The 12,974-nt window shown below is 47.5% G+C and overlaps 1 protein-coding gene across 3 annotated transcripts in view; it reads right to left on the bottom strand.

Moving 5' to 3' along the window:
* Window positions 1-1,295: 1,295 nt before the first annotated feature.
* Window positions 1,296-12,974, bottom strand: part of LOC135543486 (rho GTPase-activating protein 6-like) — a 90,401-nt gene continuing 78,722 nt past the window's right edge. For 2 of the 3 annotated variants that reach the window (XM_064970785.1, XM_064970788.1), the window contains exons 6-13: window positions 10,257-10,312; window positions 8,490-8,640; window positions 7,817-7,965; window positions 6,619-6,798; window positions 4,557-4,648; window positions 4,116-4,369; window positions 3,854-3,925; window positions 1,296-3,766 (exon numbers count right to left, since the gene is read on the bottom strand). In XM_064970785.1, the coding sequence (XP_064826857.1) occupies window positions 3,156-3,766; window positions 3,854-3,925; window positions 4,116-4,369; window positions 4,557-4,648; window positions 6,619-6,798; window positions 7,817-7,965; window positions 8,490-8,640; window positions 10,257-10,312 (1,565 nt within the window). In that variant the 3' untranslated portion in view covers window positions 1,296-3,155. The remainder of the gene's footprint in view (window positions 3,767-3,853; window positions 3,926-4,115; window positions 4,370-4,556; window positions 4,649-6,618; window positions 6,799-7,816; window positions 7,966-8,489; window positions 8,641-10,256; window positions 10,313-12,974) is intronic. The other variant, XM_064970787.1, reaches the window with a different exon arrangement.

The following is a 12,974-nucleotide window of genomic DNA, read 5'->3' as shown; positions in this document are numbered from 1 at the left end:
CGAATAGCTACACTGGTCCATACCTGTAGAGTATGATCACTGCTTTCCATAGACTAAGATATCCACTGGGAACTAATAGAAAAATGTATCCCTCTCTTAGTAAGTGGTTGATGTCAGTAAGATGTACTCATTGATAACTTGAGAGAGAAAAAAATCCGATGGTCCTCGGAATAGTCAAGTAAATTGATTCATTGTGTCTTGTATCCTTTCTCTCCTTGTGTCTGTGCTTCCACCAGGCTAAGGGGAAATTGAGCCACATTGAGTAAGGATGGTAAGACCTACCGCTGCCTTCTGGGGGAAAAAAGGAGGGAAATATTCAGTGGTCTACAGATACACAGTGATTGGAATTCCGATTGGGTGAACCACAGGCTTTAAAGGAAATACTTGAATCTCATGCTTTGACTGCCAGATTGGATGCCAAACTAGAGGGGATTCTGAACAGTCCATGGGACACTGCACCATTGAACGTCAGCTATCTTCGAGGAAGTCCGTTTTCAGATCATTACACAGTCTGATTGCACAAATCAGAATGATTTTGTTTCATGGAAGCAATTTTCCACAGAAAGCTTAACATCCCTTTGAACTATTTTAAGCGAGGGGATTTGATTCATTTTAAAATGTTCAAAATACTTATAGTTGATGGTTTGCAAGTAATTGCACGAAATGACCTACTGAATAGCTTAATCAATCGTCAAATTATCGAAGAGTAGACCATGTTTCCATGATGCTCTGACGTCGGTGGAAAATCATTGTGTCTTCTTCTGACCACATCTCTCTGGCTGTACTGACACATGGGATTAGCAGGACATGGTCAATTAAGATGTGGGTAATGATCTCCTGGAAGTTCATTGTCAGCTCTGTTCTACGCCGCAAACAGACTTGGGACTTCTCCGCTCAGTGGGAATTAAAGCCGCCAGCGTGGAACATTCTCATCTCAGATATCTAACACGGAGGTCTTGGTCTTCACTCTTACCTCCTCCCTTCCACACTCTCTCGTTTGCCCTCTCGCCTCCTCTCTCTTTTCATATGATTTTTCCTCTTTCAAGGTGAAGAATTATGAAATTGTCCAACTATATCCAAATGGTTTTAAAAGAGCGTTGGGTGATAAAGGATGATGTGGAGGATTTAGATACCGTTAGAATGACCTGTGGACAAGATGACTAAGCAAAAAGATCTAGGGTCCCCTCTTTTGGTTTAAAACTGTTATTAAACCGTCAAACATTTGACATAGGTTACACCGCCACTGGTAAAAGGTGTATCAGGGCACCAGCTGTTAACCAACCAAGTACACAAAACACCTTCTTTCACGTTTAATTCCACCATGGCACATTTAAGACGACACACAATACAAAAGCTGACATCAGGTCAAAACCCGGGCCTTATACATGTGTTTGTAGATTTTTGGGGGAGTAAAAATTGTTATTTCATATGTTACAGTACTGAACAGACGTGATAATTATTAAGAAAAAAACATCTTGGATGACATACTACAAAAAACATCTTTGACAACCACAAAGCAATGTGGGGTATCAAATAATTTTCAAAGAGCATGGACCAATGGCATACTTGACTCCAAACACACAGATAATATTCATAACAGGGCTTAGAAACACGAGCTGTTGAAAGCGTTTTTTATAGAAGTGAAGATGGGACACGTTTTCGAAACAAGTACTGTCATTTTGTGGGACACTGCAAAGACATGTAGAAATGTGTGAATCCCCGTAAATAATTCCAATGTCTATCACACATCAAATTCCTCTGACATGCGGACTGATTGAAACAAACATAACCACCCAAACTCCCATTTGGAAAGTGTGCAATATTTGCCAGCAAATATCCACAAAACTGGGAAATGATTGGAGAGTACTAATGTATTTGGGAGCAAAAAGGTAAGTTATAGAGGCAGACAGCGCACGTAATGACAAAAGCAAGAGACGTGTTTGTTTTGTTGTTCAAAAGGAGGAATCAAAAAAGCTTTGGCAATTCCCAGAGTCCAGTAGAGTAAGTGCAAATATCTAGTAAAATCCCGTATCAATCAGATAAATACAGTGAGAGGTAAAGCAATGAACCTGTCAGGCCAGCAATGAACTTGTCTTTTTAATCTGCTTCCAGAAATACTCCTATGCAGCCATAACCTTGACATCAACCACCTAATGGAATGAGGGAGATCATTGGAATGAAATCATGTTAATTTGACCTTGTTACAATAAGCCATGCTGTAGCAACCATGGTGAAGTGAAATCCAAAAGCTAAAAGAACAATGTTAACTACGGAATGAGAGAAAGCAGATGAGACTTTATAGACGGCCAAAAAACATTTGATGAAAAGAGAGAGGAAAGGAACTTTGGCACGTGGCACATTACTGTACTGATCGCAATAATAGTTTTCTTTTAGAACCCAACTTTGTTCAGTAAAGCTTTGACAGACGTTATCTTTTTAAACCGTGTTAAAACCACACAACACAAACATTTAGACAGCCTGTAAAAAAATGTTTTAGCAGGGTCGACCTAAAATGCATTAGAATGCTTATATACAAACTGTTGCAAAAACTGTACTGTGGGCTCTGTTACTTGGTGACTGACATTGAATAAAACTCTGTTCATACAAACTCGTACGATACTTACCGGGATATATTATCAGCAAGTAAATACTCTCTGAATATTTAGCAGCGATCACTAATATATGTGATGACTTCAGTAAATATATAAGGGTAGGATTGGTCATGTAAATTGACTGTAGCTTATCAATTGTTGCCATAAATGTTAAACCTTCCTGTCTTCAAAAGTCACCTCTACATATTACATTCAGTTCAATTTAAACTGGGGCCTTATCGAAATGTGGACATGCAGTAATAACTGTGAATCAAATTGATAAACTTGACGTTCGAGGTATGTCTTGCTGACAGTTCGTTTTGATCCTCTCAAACAGCTCAGCGAGAGTATTTAATAACAAGCAAAGGGGTCCCCAGGATACAACATTAATCGCGGATCTATACATAGCAAACAGGAAAAACTTGTGACTCCGTACCAAGTCCGTAGTATAGGCAGCAGCTGCACATGTAAACAACCCCATGGCGTCCATGTTTGGGGGGAAGGACGGGGGGGAGGGATGGAGGAAGGGATGGCTAACACTACCCCACGGTCCTATGGTCCAGCTTACACCAGTGTCTCTGGGAGTGTGTCTGCGTTTTCCGAGGACAGGAGTTGCCAGATCTGCCATCTGTCCCTCTGCCAGTCCTGCCACTCCTGGCTCATGGGTACCATGCTGTAAGTGGTGGGGGAGGCTGAGTTCTGTGGCACTGTTGGCCTCCCACCCTGCAGGGGGTGCTGGTGAAGGGGTGCTGCGGGGTAGGGGGAGACAGGCTGGGCTGGTTTAGAGGCAGCAGGGGAGAGCCTGGAGGACGAGCCGCTGTACATGGGAGGGGGAGGACGCCCTGAGAGGGCGGGACCCGAGTTGGCAGAGTTAGGGCTGGAGCTAGCCTGGTGTCTAATGCCCTGGGGGAGGTCCTCTGCGCTGCTGGCTGCTGATTGGCTGTCAGGGTGAGGATGGGGTGGGGTCAAAGGGTTGAGGCTCAGCAGGAGGAGCGGCCGTCCCGCCTCGCCGTGAGGGCTGCTGCAGACCCGTGTCACAGGGGGGTGGGGCCTGCACTCAGCCACGCCCAGCGAGGTCTGTGTCCGTCGTACCACCTGCCTGGTATCGCCTTGGAGACAGTCAAGTCCTTCCTGGGAGCTGCGTGAGCTGCCCTCTGACATGTTGCTATGGGAACCTGGAGATACAAATGTCAATGGGAAAAGTCCGAAAACGAAGATAAGTAAAAGTCCAAAAATGTGATTGTTACATTTCAACAGCTTACCTGCATAATGCTGGTCTTTCAGCCCTGGTTTCAGAGTGGAATGCCAGGCTCCCCAGATATTAGCATGCTCCTCTGACATATAGAACATAATGAACATGACCGTGTTTAGGGACCGTCATACTCATCATCATCGTCATCAAGATTATAATCATCATCATCACCTTCACCTTCACCACAATCATCATCATCGTCTTAATTATCACCACCACCACCACGATCATATCAACCACAGCTAAGTAAGACAGGACAGTAGTCCTCTCACCTTTTGAGACCCAGGGATTGGACCCATGGGGGTTCCGTGTCCGTCCTTCCACCTGCCTCACCAGGGTGTACTGTTCTGGAACATGAAAGAGCCTCTCTGACCCTGGGCTGGTCCCTTCCCCCGGGTGCTCAGACAGGATGGGGGAGTTGTTGTCATAGGGGGACAGGTCTCCACTAGAAACCTTGTTGGAGTCACTGGATGAGCGCCTCTCGCTCAGGGAGAAAGGAACTTCCGATCGCAACACGTCCGGACTCCTGTGGAGTGGAGGGAGGGATGGATGAGGGAGAGAACAGGATGGGTAAAGAGAATAAAAAGATATTGCCATAGATAATGTGTTCTTCACTTTCTCTCAACAGACATGAACACCAGGCTAAGCAACTACTTTCCATGAGTACTCAAAATGTGTGACTGTGATATGTGCCATGGAACCAATGTACTCACTGTGATGCTTTTCTCCTGAGCAGATAGTCTACCACGTCAGGATCAGTCTCCAGTAAAGTCATTAGGACCTCATTCTGCAGGTCGGGGGGCACCTACACACAGATAATCACAGACATAACCAAACATGTGCAAAAAAAACGGTTTATGTATGTAATGGCAGTTGATGGAGCACTAGGGGGTGCTATTGTCCAAGACAACCTCATGTTGAAAGTGAGCCTAACTTTTTCCATCTTCACGTTCAGTGACCACAAGCCAATCGATACATGAACACATAGTATAACATTGAATACTATTAAATACCGGTCTATGGATCCATGTTTAGCAGGGAAGTGCAACTGGTGGCCCACGGGCTGCACCCTTTTGTAGGTCTGTGGACCAATTTCACACCAAAAAACAAACAAAAATATTTTTTTTGGGGGGGGATTAGTAGAATACACAAGGTGCAATTTCGAAACTTGGTTGTGCATCAGCAGTCACTCAATTAGCCCATTGATGATCAGTTATCATATTAACTGCAAACATTTCCCTCCCTCCTATGGAAAAAATATGTAGAATTGAAGGACATTAGCTGTAAAACTGCACATTTGTCTCTACGCTCCATGGCAAAATGATTACAATTCCATGAAATGAGTTATAAAATTGCTAAACCTTCTCTCCGCCCCATGGTAAAATGATTTATGTTATTGAAAAATAACATTTACTCCGCCCCATGAGCCACTGTGGCCCCTCATAATGAGTTTGTTGCCCCCATCAAAGGTTCCCATCCCTGATGTATAGTGTCAATGGGCAATAAAATACAAGGGTAATAAAAGAAGTGATTTGGCAATGAAGCACGACAGTCCAAACACATCCAACTAAAGAGCTACAAACATCTTTATTGGTTTACGTCAGGACCTTCAGCAAACAACACGAGGGATAACATTTCAGAACCTAACAAGACCTCTTTCCATTGTTCCGCCACTACCCTGCATTCCATGATCTAAGCAGAGGGGAAAACAACCTCTGCAAAGTTCAACGAATACAAGTTCTGTTCAGGGAAATGGTGGTGGTGGTGTCGTAAAAATTCAGTGCAAGGGATTGGCCCATAAGTCCCTCTGGCACTGTCTCAAATGTCTGTGATCTGTAGTGGTCCTGAACTGGGCCCTAAGGCCTTTAATCAGGTCCAGGATCAGCTCTAACAGCACTAACAAAGGCCCACAGAGCTTTGTTTTCATTCTATAAGACAGAGCCATTGTCTGGTAAAGCCTGGAGATTCTCTAACTTAAACACAGGCTCTGTCCCATATGGCACTGTATTCCCTATGAGCCCTGGTCAAAGGTAGTGCACTATATAGGGTACAGGGTGCCATTTGGGATGCAGATATATTTTACTGAGTGGCAATGCGAGGGAGGGAGGGGGAGGGAGGGAGGGAGGGAGGGAGGGAGGGAGGGAGGGAGGGAGGGAGGGAGGGAAGGAGGGGGGGAGGGAGGGAGGGAGGGAGGGGGGGGGAGGGGAGGGAGGGGGAGGGAGGGAGGGAGGGAGGGAGGGAGGGAGGGAGGGAGGGAGGGAGGGAGGGGGAGGGATGTTTGATGAAAGAGGACAGGCAGAGATAATGGAAATTGAATGGATGTATATGGACCCAGGACATAGAGAGATCATCAAATGTGTCAGTGCCAAGCCCATGTATTTGACATGGTAACTACATAAACAGATTTTAGTTTACACAATGTAGGTTATGCAGTTGTTGCAACTTCTCTACAACTGTGTCACCTCGCCTGTATGTAGTGTATACAATGAACTCACAAGGGAGTCTTACTTACTGGCCAGTCTAAAGTGATAATTAATTGTAGCTTGTTTGCTGGCTATTACGAATACATTACTGTAAAAACACAGTACCTGCCTGTCCAATTACCATACAAGTGCAAGGTTGTATTATAAAGGGTGACTAAACAGGAGAGTGGGTAGGATACACACACACACACACACACACACACACACACACACACACACAGTATGTTTATATCTTTATTCAAACACAGACATATGTGCGCAGGCACGCACACACAAGGAACCCCCCACACACCATGAAGAGGGAGTGGAAGGTTGCGATCATCCTCTGGAGGACAGCGATAACAGCAGTGCTCTCCTCTGCGCGGGCCGAACTCTGCACACTGAACTCCTTGTCTGAACTCTTCTGCTTGTGGAGGAGGTTGGGACCAAAGATGGTGGCCAGGTTCAGAGAGGTCATCTTGTTCCCTGTCACCTGGAGGAGATGAGGACATCGGAATAACAATAATGCCAGCTGCTTATCAAACAGTTATATCTAAACAACTGACAGTACAGGGAGTGCATTCAGTTTTAGTGTGTCCTGTAGGTGATTCCTGCATACAGTAGCATGGAATCACATACTAGACAAACAAGTGCAATTGATTGTCTTTAACAAAAAGACACACCATGGAAAACAATTCCTTTTTCATTATACTTCCTGATTTAAAAAAAATATTTGACCAGATATAACAATATATTGACCTCATAGAATACCATATTAACCTCATAGATTACTATATTGACCTCATAGAATACCATATCTGTCGTTCTGCCCTTGAACAGGCAGTTAACCCACTGTTCCTAGGCCGTCATTGAAAATAAGAATTTGTTCTTAACTGACTTGCCTAGTAAAATAAAGGTAAAAAATATTGACCTCATAGACTACTATATTGACCTAAGAAAATACTATATTGACCTCAGAGAATACTATACTGACCTAATAGAATACCATATTGACCTCATAGAATACCATATTGATCTCATAGAATACTATATTGACTCAAAGACTACTATACCTCATAGAATACCATATTGACCTCATAGAATACTATATTGACCTCATAGAGTACTATATTGACCTCATAGTGTACTATATTGAGTTTCCTTTTATTTTCATTGAGTGCTTCAGGAAAATAAGTAGTTAAACAGATTGGACAACTACCATGAAGAACAAGAGGCCAAATCAGTCACTGTGCGTCAGAGGGACAAAATTACATGACAATGTTTTGATTGCGCGTTCCTGAGAGCTTGTCTCGGTGCGAGCTAGAGACCTAGTCTCAGTGCGAGTCAGGGAGGGGGGAAGCTATACTGTTGAAACGGCAGCTTGATGCCGGTTACACACCTATCCAATCCTCTCAGATCTAGTTTCTGGGGAGGTCTAGGGGGTAGGGGCTTGTGGTTGTTTTGGGAATCTTGGGGAGCGGTGGGGGTAACGGAGGGGGTCTTCGACTCACCTCCTGTCCGTCTTTGTCCTGGCTGTCGTGGGCGTGGTTGGCCACGGTAGAGAGGAACTGCAGGAGGCGGTGCAGGGTGTCGCTGTTACAGGCTGGCAGCAGGTAAACCAGGAGCTGGGTGGCACTCCGTTGCTCCTCACAGTCCAGCACTACAGAGGAACAGGACAGGAGTCAGGGGTTAGAGGTTAGAGTTTAGAGGTCAGGGTGTGGCTGTTACAGGCTGGCAGCAGGTAAACCAGGAGCTGGGTGGTACTCTGCTGCTTCTCACAGTCCAGCACTACAGAGGAACAGGACAGGAGTCAGGGGTTAGATGTCAGGGGTTAAGAGTGAGGATTGGATCTAAATCATTAGAAATATGCCACACTCTCACATACATACACATAGCCAAATGTACATGCATAGACATACATGTAGACAAATGACAATCACATACACAACATTTGGCACAATGTGTGCACTCTGGTAGGCTAAAGCCCAACATTTACAGAGCATACAACATGTCTCTGTGTCATTGACTCAAGTATACACTCTTAAGTGTGGGTTTAGTGCAATCTGAGGGTGTGTCCTACTGAAAGAGGCCAACCAAGGTGATTGGGCCTAGGGAAAAGAGTGAGTCTACTACTGCACACACAGAGAGTAGTATTCATAAGTAGTGAAGTTGATGTGTCCTCACACATGGTGTTTATGAAGGCAGTGTAGAGCTCCTTGGTGAGGAGAGGGTCAGGCATGTCTCTGAGGAACTCCTTGAGCAGCGCGGCCACATCGTGGACACTGTGCTCCTCATCCAACTGGACGTCCACTCCCCGGTCAAACTCCTCCCTCAGCTAAGAGACAGAGTTAAACAGAACATGAGATATACCATGTAGTCCATGTACTTTACTGCTTATAGCGACTACAGTTAGAAAGTGAACTCAGAGAAACACTCAAACAGATTCACATAAATACATTCCGCACACATTACAGAGACACACAGATACACACAGATATACACAGATATACACAGGTATGCACACACCAGGTGTGACCTTGGTGGTGAAAACATTCTCACAGGTAGTCCTGGTCAGACCGGTTCTGTTCCCATACTGTATCAACCTACTTACTCCACAATCTGACACCTAGCATTACTCAGGATTAAAATGAGTCCACTTTGTCCAGTAAGATAAGCATGATAACCAAGTATTGTATTTGATTAAGCATTATATCGAAGTGTGATTATAGCTTGTGTTATAGATTTTTTTTAAACAAACTTTGTTACAGATCTAAATGTTGTCAGGAAGTAGCCGGCCAATATAGGTACTTCCTTAAGTGAGAGATGGTTGAGATTTAAGTAACCTTAAGTGATGTCGATGATATTGTCTGTTCTTTTACAAGTCAGCAAACTACAGTGAGAAGTCATGTAAATTGTCTCACATGGTGACAATTTGATTCAACGTGCTGAGAGCAAACGGTGAGATGTTGAAAATAAAAAATAAATTCCAAACCATAGAACGGAAACAACACCATTTGAGACTGAGACTGAAACTGGCTGGCACCAGTGCTTGTTTTTGCTGACTTGAATGAAAGATTAAGATCTGCCATTGTGAGCGTTGCGTATGAGCGAAGCAAACAGAGAACACGAGAAGTCCAAACTCTGAGAACACAACTCAGAAAACACTCAAATCTCCTTTAAACAAAGACATTGTCCAAGAACAACACTAAAAACGAATGGAGTTTTCTGCCACAATAACCAAAAGCAAATGTTCAACTGACATAAGAAAAAAGGAGGGATAGAAATTTATGGCGAGCAAAATAAGACTAGAGAGTAAAACCACACCTGGACGATATAGGCAAAACATACCTGTCCATGTAATCTGATTCATTATGATATAAAAGGCTAATCTGATCCTAGATCAGCACTGGGATGGAAATTTAATACAGGCCCTGGGATGGAAATGAATGCTAAAAGCCATGCTTGAATTACAAATATGGCATTAAGGCTCGACTGCGTCCCTTTGTAGAGCAGGGCCACGGCGACAGAGGAGCCTGGCTCTTCAGCCGAGAGACAAGTTAATTTGCTCTGCTTCCTTTAATAACGTACGCTGAACGAATGCTAAGTGGATGTGTATTCTCCGAAGCGGCGGCAATATCAAAACCAATGCATGAATATAAATATATTCTGTTAATATATCTGAATTTTAATAGCTTCTATATATATCACAGTATGCAGAAATATAATATAATTAGCATGGGCCCCTGTAAAAAAAAATACTTATAACAGTCAATTAATAAAATGTGTAGTTCATGACAACCAATGCTTTAACTAAGTTAACACTACAAGATCACCTATTAATAAGATGAATTAAGTTATAAGGTGTCGCCACCCACTCACGGTGAGCTGAAACAACAGCTTTACGCAGCAACGTGTGAGAAGTATCAAAAAGTACCTCTCCCAGATTCTCACCTGCCTCACTCTCTTCTTGGAGCTCCCCACTCGAAATATCCCCACCGTCTGAAGTCCTGTCGGAGGAAACAGCGGAGGACATAAGTGAGCATCATCCTCCACTAGTCAAAGAGTAACTCAGGCCGAATAATCACAGATGGAAGAGACGTGAAGACGCAGCCGTCATACGCCTCCTGTCAACACAGACATCATGAGCCATCAAACCTAAACCAATGCTACTGTGGCCCATTCACGCCTTAGAGGACTTTAGCTCCTGTGGGGCGTTTCAGTCCAGTGCAAGTGATGTGGGGCTGGTTGGGCAGTTTAAAGCGGGGTAAAGATATGGGGCTGGTTGGGCGTGCAGGGCGGGGTAAAGATGTGGGGCTGGTTGGGCAGTGCAGGGCGGGGTAAAACCCAGGGTAAAGATGTGGGGGGTTGACGGGGGTAAAGATATGGGGCTTGCAGTGAAGGATTGCAAAGTGGGGCTGGTTCACTGAGTGTCGGGGTAAAGATGTGGGGCTGGTTGGGAATGAATGGCCAGACACTACTGCCTTGTTTCTACATCATCTTGGTTGGGCAGTGCAGGGCGGGGTAAAGATGTGGGGCTGGTTGGGCAGTGCGGGGTAAAGATGTGGGGCTGGTTGGGCAGTGGGTAAAGATGTGGGGCTGGTTGGGCAGTGCAGGGCGGGGTAAAGATGTGGGGCTGGTTGGGCAGTGCAGGGCGGGGTAAAGATGTGGGGCTGGTTGGGCAGTGCGGGGTAAAGATGTGGGGCTGGTTGGGGCGGGGTAAAGATGTGGGGCTGGTTGGGCAGTGCAGGGCGGGGTAAAGATGTGGGGCTGGTTGGGCAGTGCGGGGGTAAAGATGTGGGGCTGGTTGGGCAGTGCGGGGTAAAGATGTGGGGCTGGTTGGGCAGTGCAGGGCGGGGTAAAGTTGTGGGGCTGGTTGGGCAGTGCAGGGCGGGGTAAAGATGTGGGGCTGGTTGGGCAGTGCAGGGCAGGGTAAAGATGTGGGGCTGGTTGGGCAGTGCGGGTAAAGATGTGGGGCTGGTTGGGGGCGGGGTAAAGATGTGGGGCTGGTTGGGCAGTGCAGGGCGGGGTAAAGATGTGGGGCTGGTTGGGCAGTGCAGGGTAAAGATATGGGGCTGGTTGGGCAGGCAGGGCGGGGTAAAGATGTGGGGCTGGTTGGGCAGTGCGGGGTAAAGATGTGGGGCTGGTTGGGCAGTGCAGGGGGGTAAAGATGTGGGGCTGGTTGGGCGGGGTAAAGATGTGGGGCTGGTGGGCAGGGCGGGGTAAAGATGTGGGGCTGGTTGGGCAGTGCAGGGCGGGGTAAAGATGTGGGGCTGGTTGGGCAGTGCAGGGGATGTGGGGCTGGTTGGGCAGTGGGGTAAAGATGTGGGGCTGGTTGGGCAGTGCAGGGCGGGGTAAAGATGTGGGGCTGGTTGGGCAGTGCATGTGGGGCTGGTTGGGCAGTGCAGGGGGGTAAAGATGTGGGGCTGGTTGGGCAGTGCAGGGCGGGGTAAAGATGTGGGGCTGGTGGGCAGTGGGTAAAGATGTGGGGCTGGTGCAGTGCAGGGCAGGGTAAAGATGTGGGGCTGGTTGGGCAGTGCAGGGCGGGGTAAAGATATGGGGCTGGTTGGGCAGTGCAGGGCGGGGTAAAGATGTGGGGCTGGTTGGGCAGTGCAGGGCGGGGTAAAGATATGGGGCTGGTTGGGCAGTGCAGGGCGGGGTAAAGATGTGGGGCTTGGGCAGTGCAGGGCAGGGTAAAGATGTGGGGCTGGTTGGGCAGTGCAGGGCGGGGTAAAGATATGGGGCTGGTTGGGCAGTAAAGATGTGGGGCTGGTTGGGCAGTGCAGGGCGGGGTAAAGATGTGGGGCTGGTGGGCAGTGGGCAGTGCAGGGCGGGGTAAAGATGTGGGGCTGGTTGGGCAGGCTGGGGCTGGTTGGGCAGTGCAGGGCGGGGTAAAGATGTGGGGCTGGTTGGGCAGTGCAGGGCGGGGTAAAGATGTGGGGCTGGTTGGGCAGTGCAGGGCGGGGTAAAGATGTGGGGCTGGTTGGGCAGTGCAGGGGGTAAAGATGTGGGGCTGGTTGGGCGGGGTAAAGATGTGGGGCTGCTGCAGGCAGGGCGGGGTAAAGATGTGGGGCTGGTTGGGCAGTGCAGGGCGGGGTAAAGATGTGGGGCTGGTTGGGCAGTGCAGGGCGGGGTAAAGATGTGGGGCTGGTTGGGCAGTGCAGGGCGGGGTAAAGATGTGGGGCTGGTTGGGCAGTGCAGGGCGGGGTAAAGATGTGGGGCTGGTTGGGCAGTGCAGGGCGGGGTAAAGATGTGGGGCTGGTTGGGCAGTGCAGGGGGGGTAAAGATGTGGGGCTGGTTGGGCAGTGCAGGGCAGGGGGTAAAGATAAAGATGGGGCTGGTTGGGCAGTGCAGGGCAGTGCAGGGGGGTAAAAGATGCAGGGCGGGGTAAAGGGGCTGGTTGGGCAGTGCAGGGCGGGGTAAAGATGTGGGGCTGGTTGGGCAGTGCAGGGCGGGGTAAAGATGTGGGGCTGGTTGGGCAGTGGATGTGGGGCTGGTTGGGCAGTGCAGGGCGGGGTAAAGATGTGGGGCTGGTTGGGCAGTGCAGGGCGGGGTAAAGATGTGGGGCTGGTTGGGCAGTGCAGGGCGGGGTAAAGATGTAGGGCTGGTTGGGCAGTGCAGGGCAGGGTAAAGAAAGATAAAGATGTGGGGCTGGTTGGGCAGTGCAGGGGG

This window comes from Oncorhynchus masou, chromosome 7 (genome assembly GCF_036934945.1).
Source record: "Oncorhynchus masou masou isolate Uvic2021 chromosome 7, UVic_Omas_1.1, whole genome shotgun sequence".
NCBI classification, from domain to species: domain Eukaryota; kingdom Metazoa; phylum Chordata; class Actinopteri; order Salmoniformes; family Salmonidae; genus Oncorhynchus; species Oncorhynchus masou.
The sequence above is the reverse complement of the archived record's forward strand: the minus strand, read 5'-3'. Positions and strand labels throughout refer to the sequence as shown.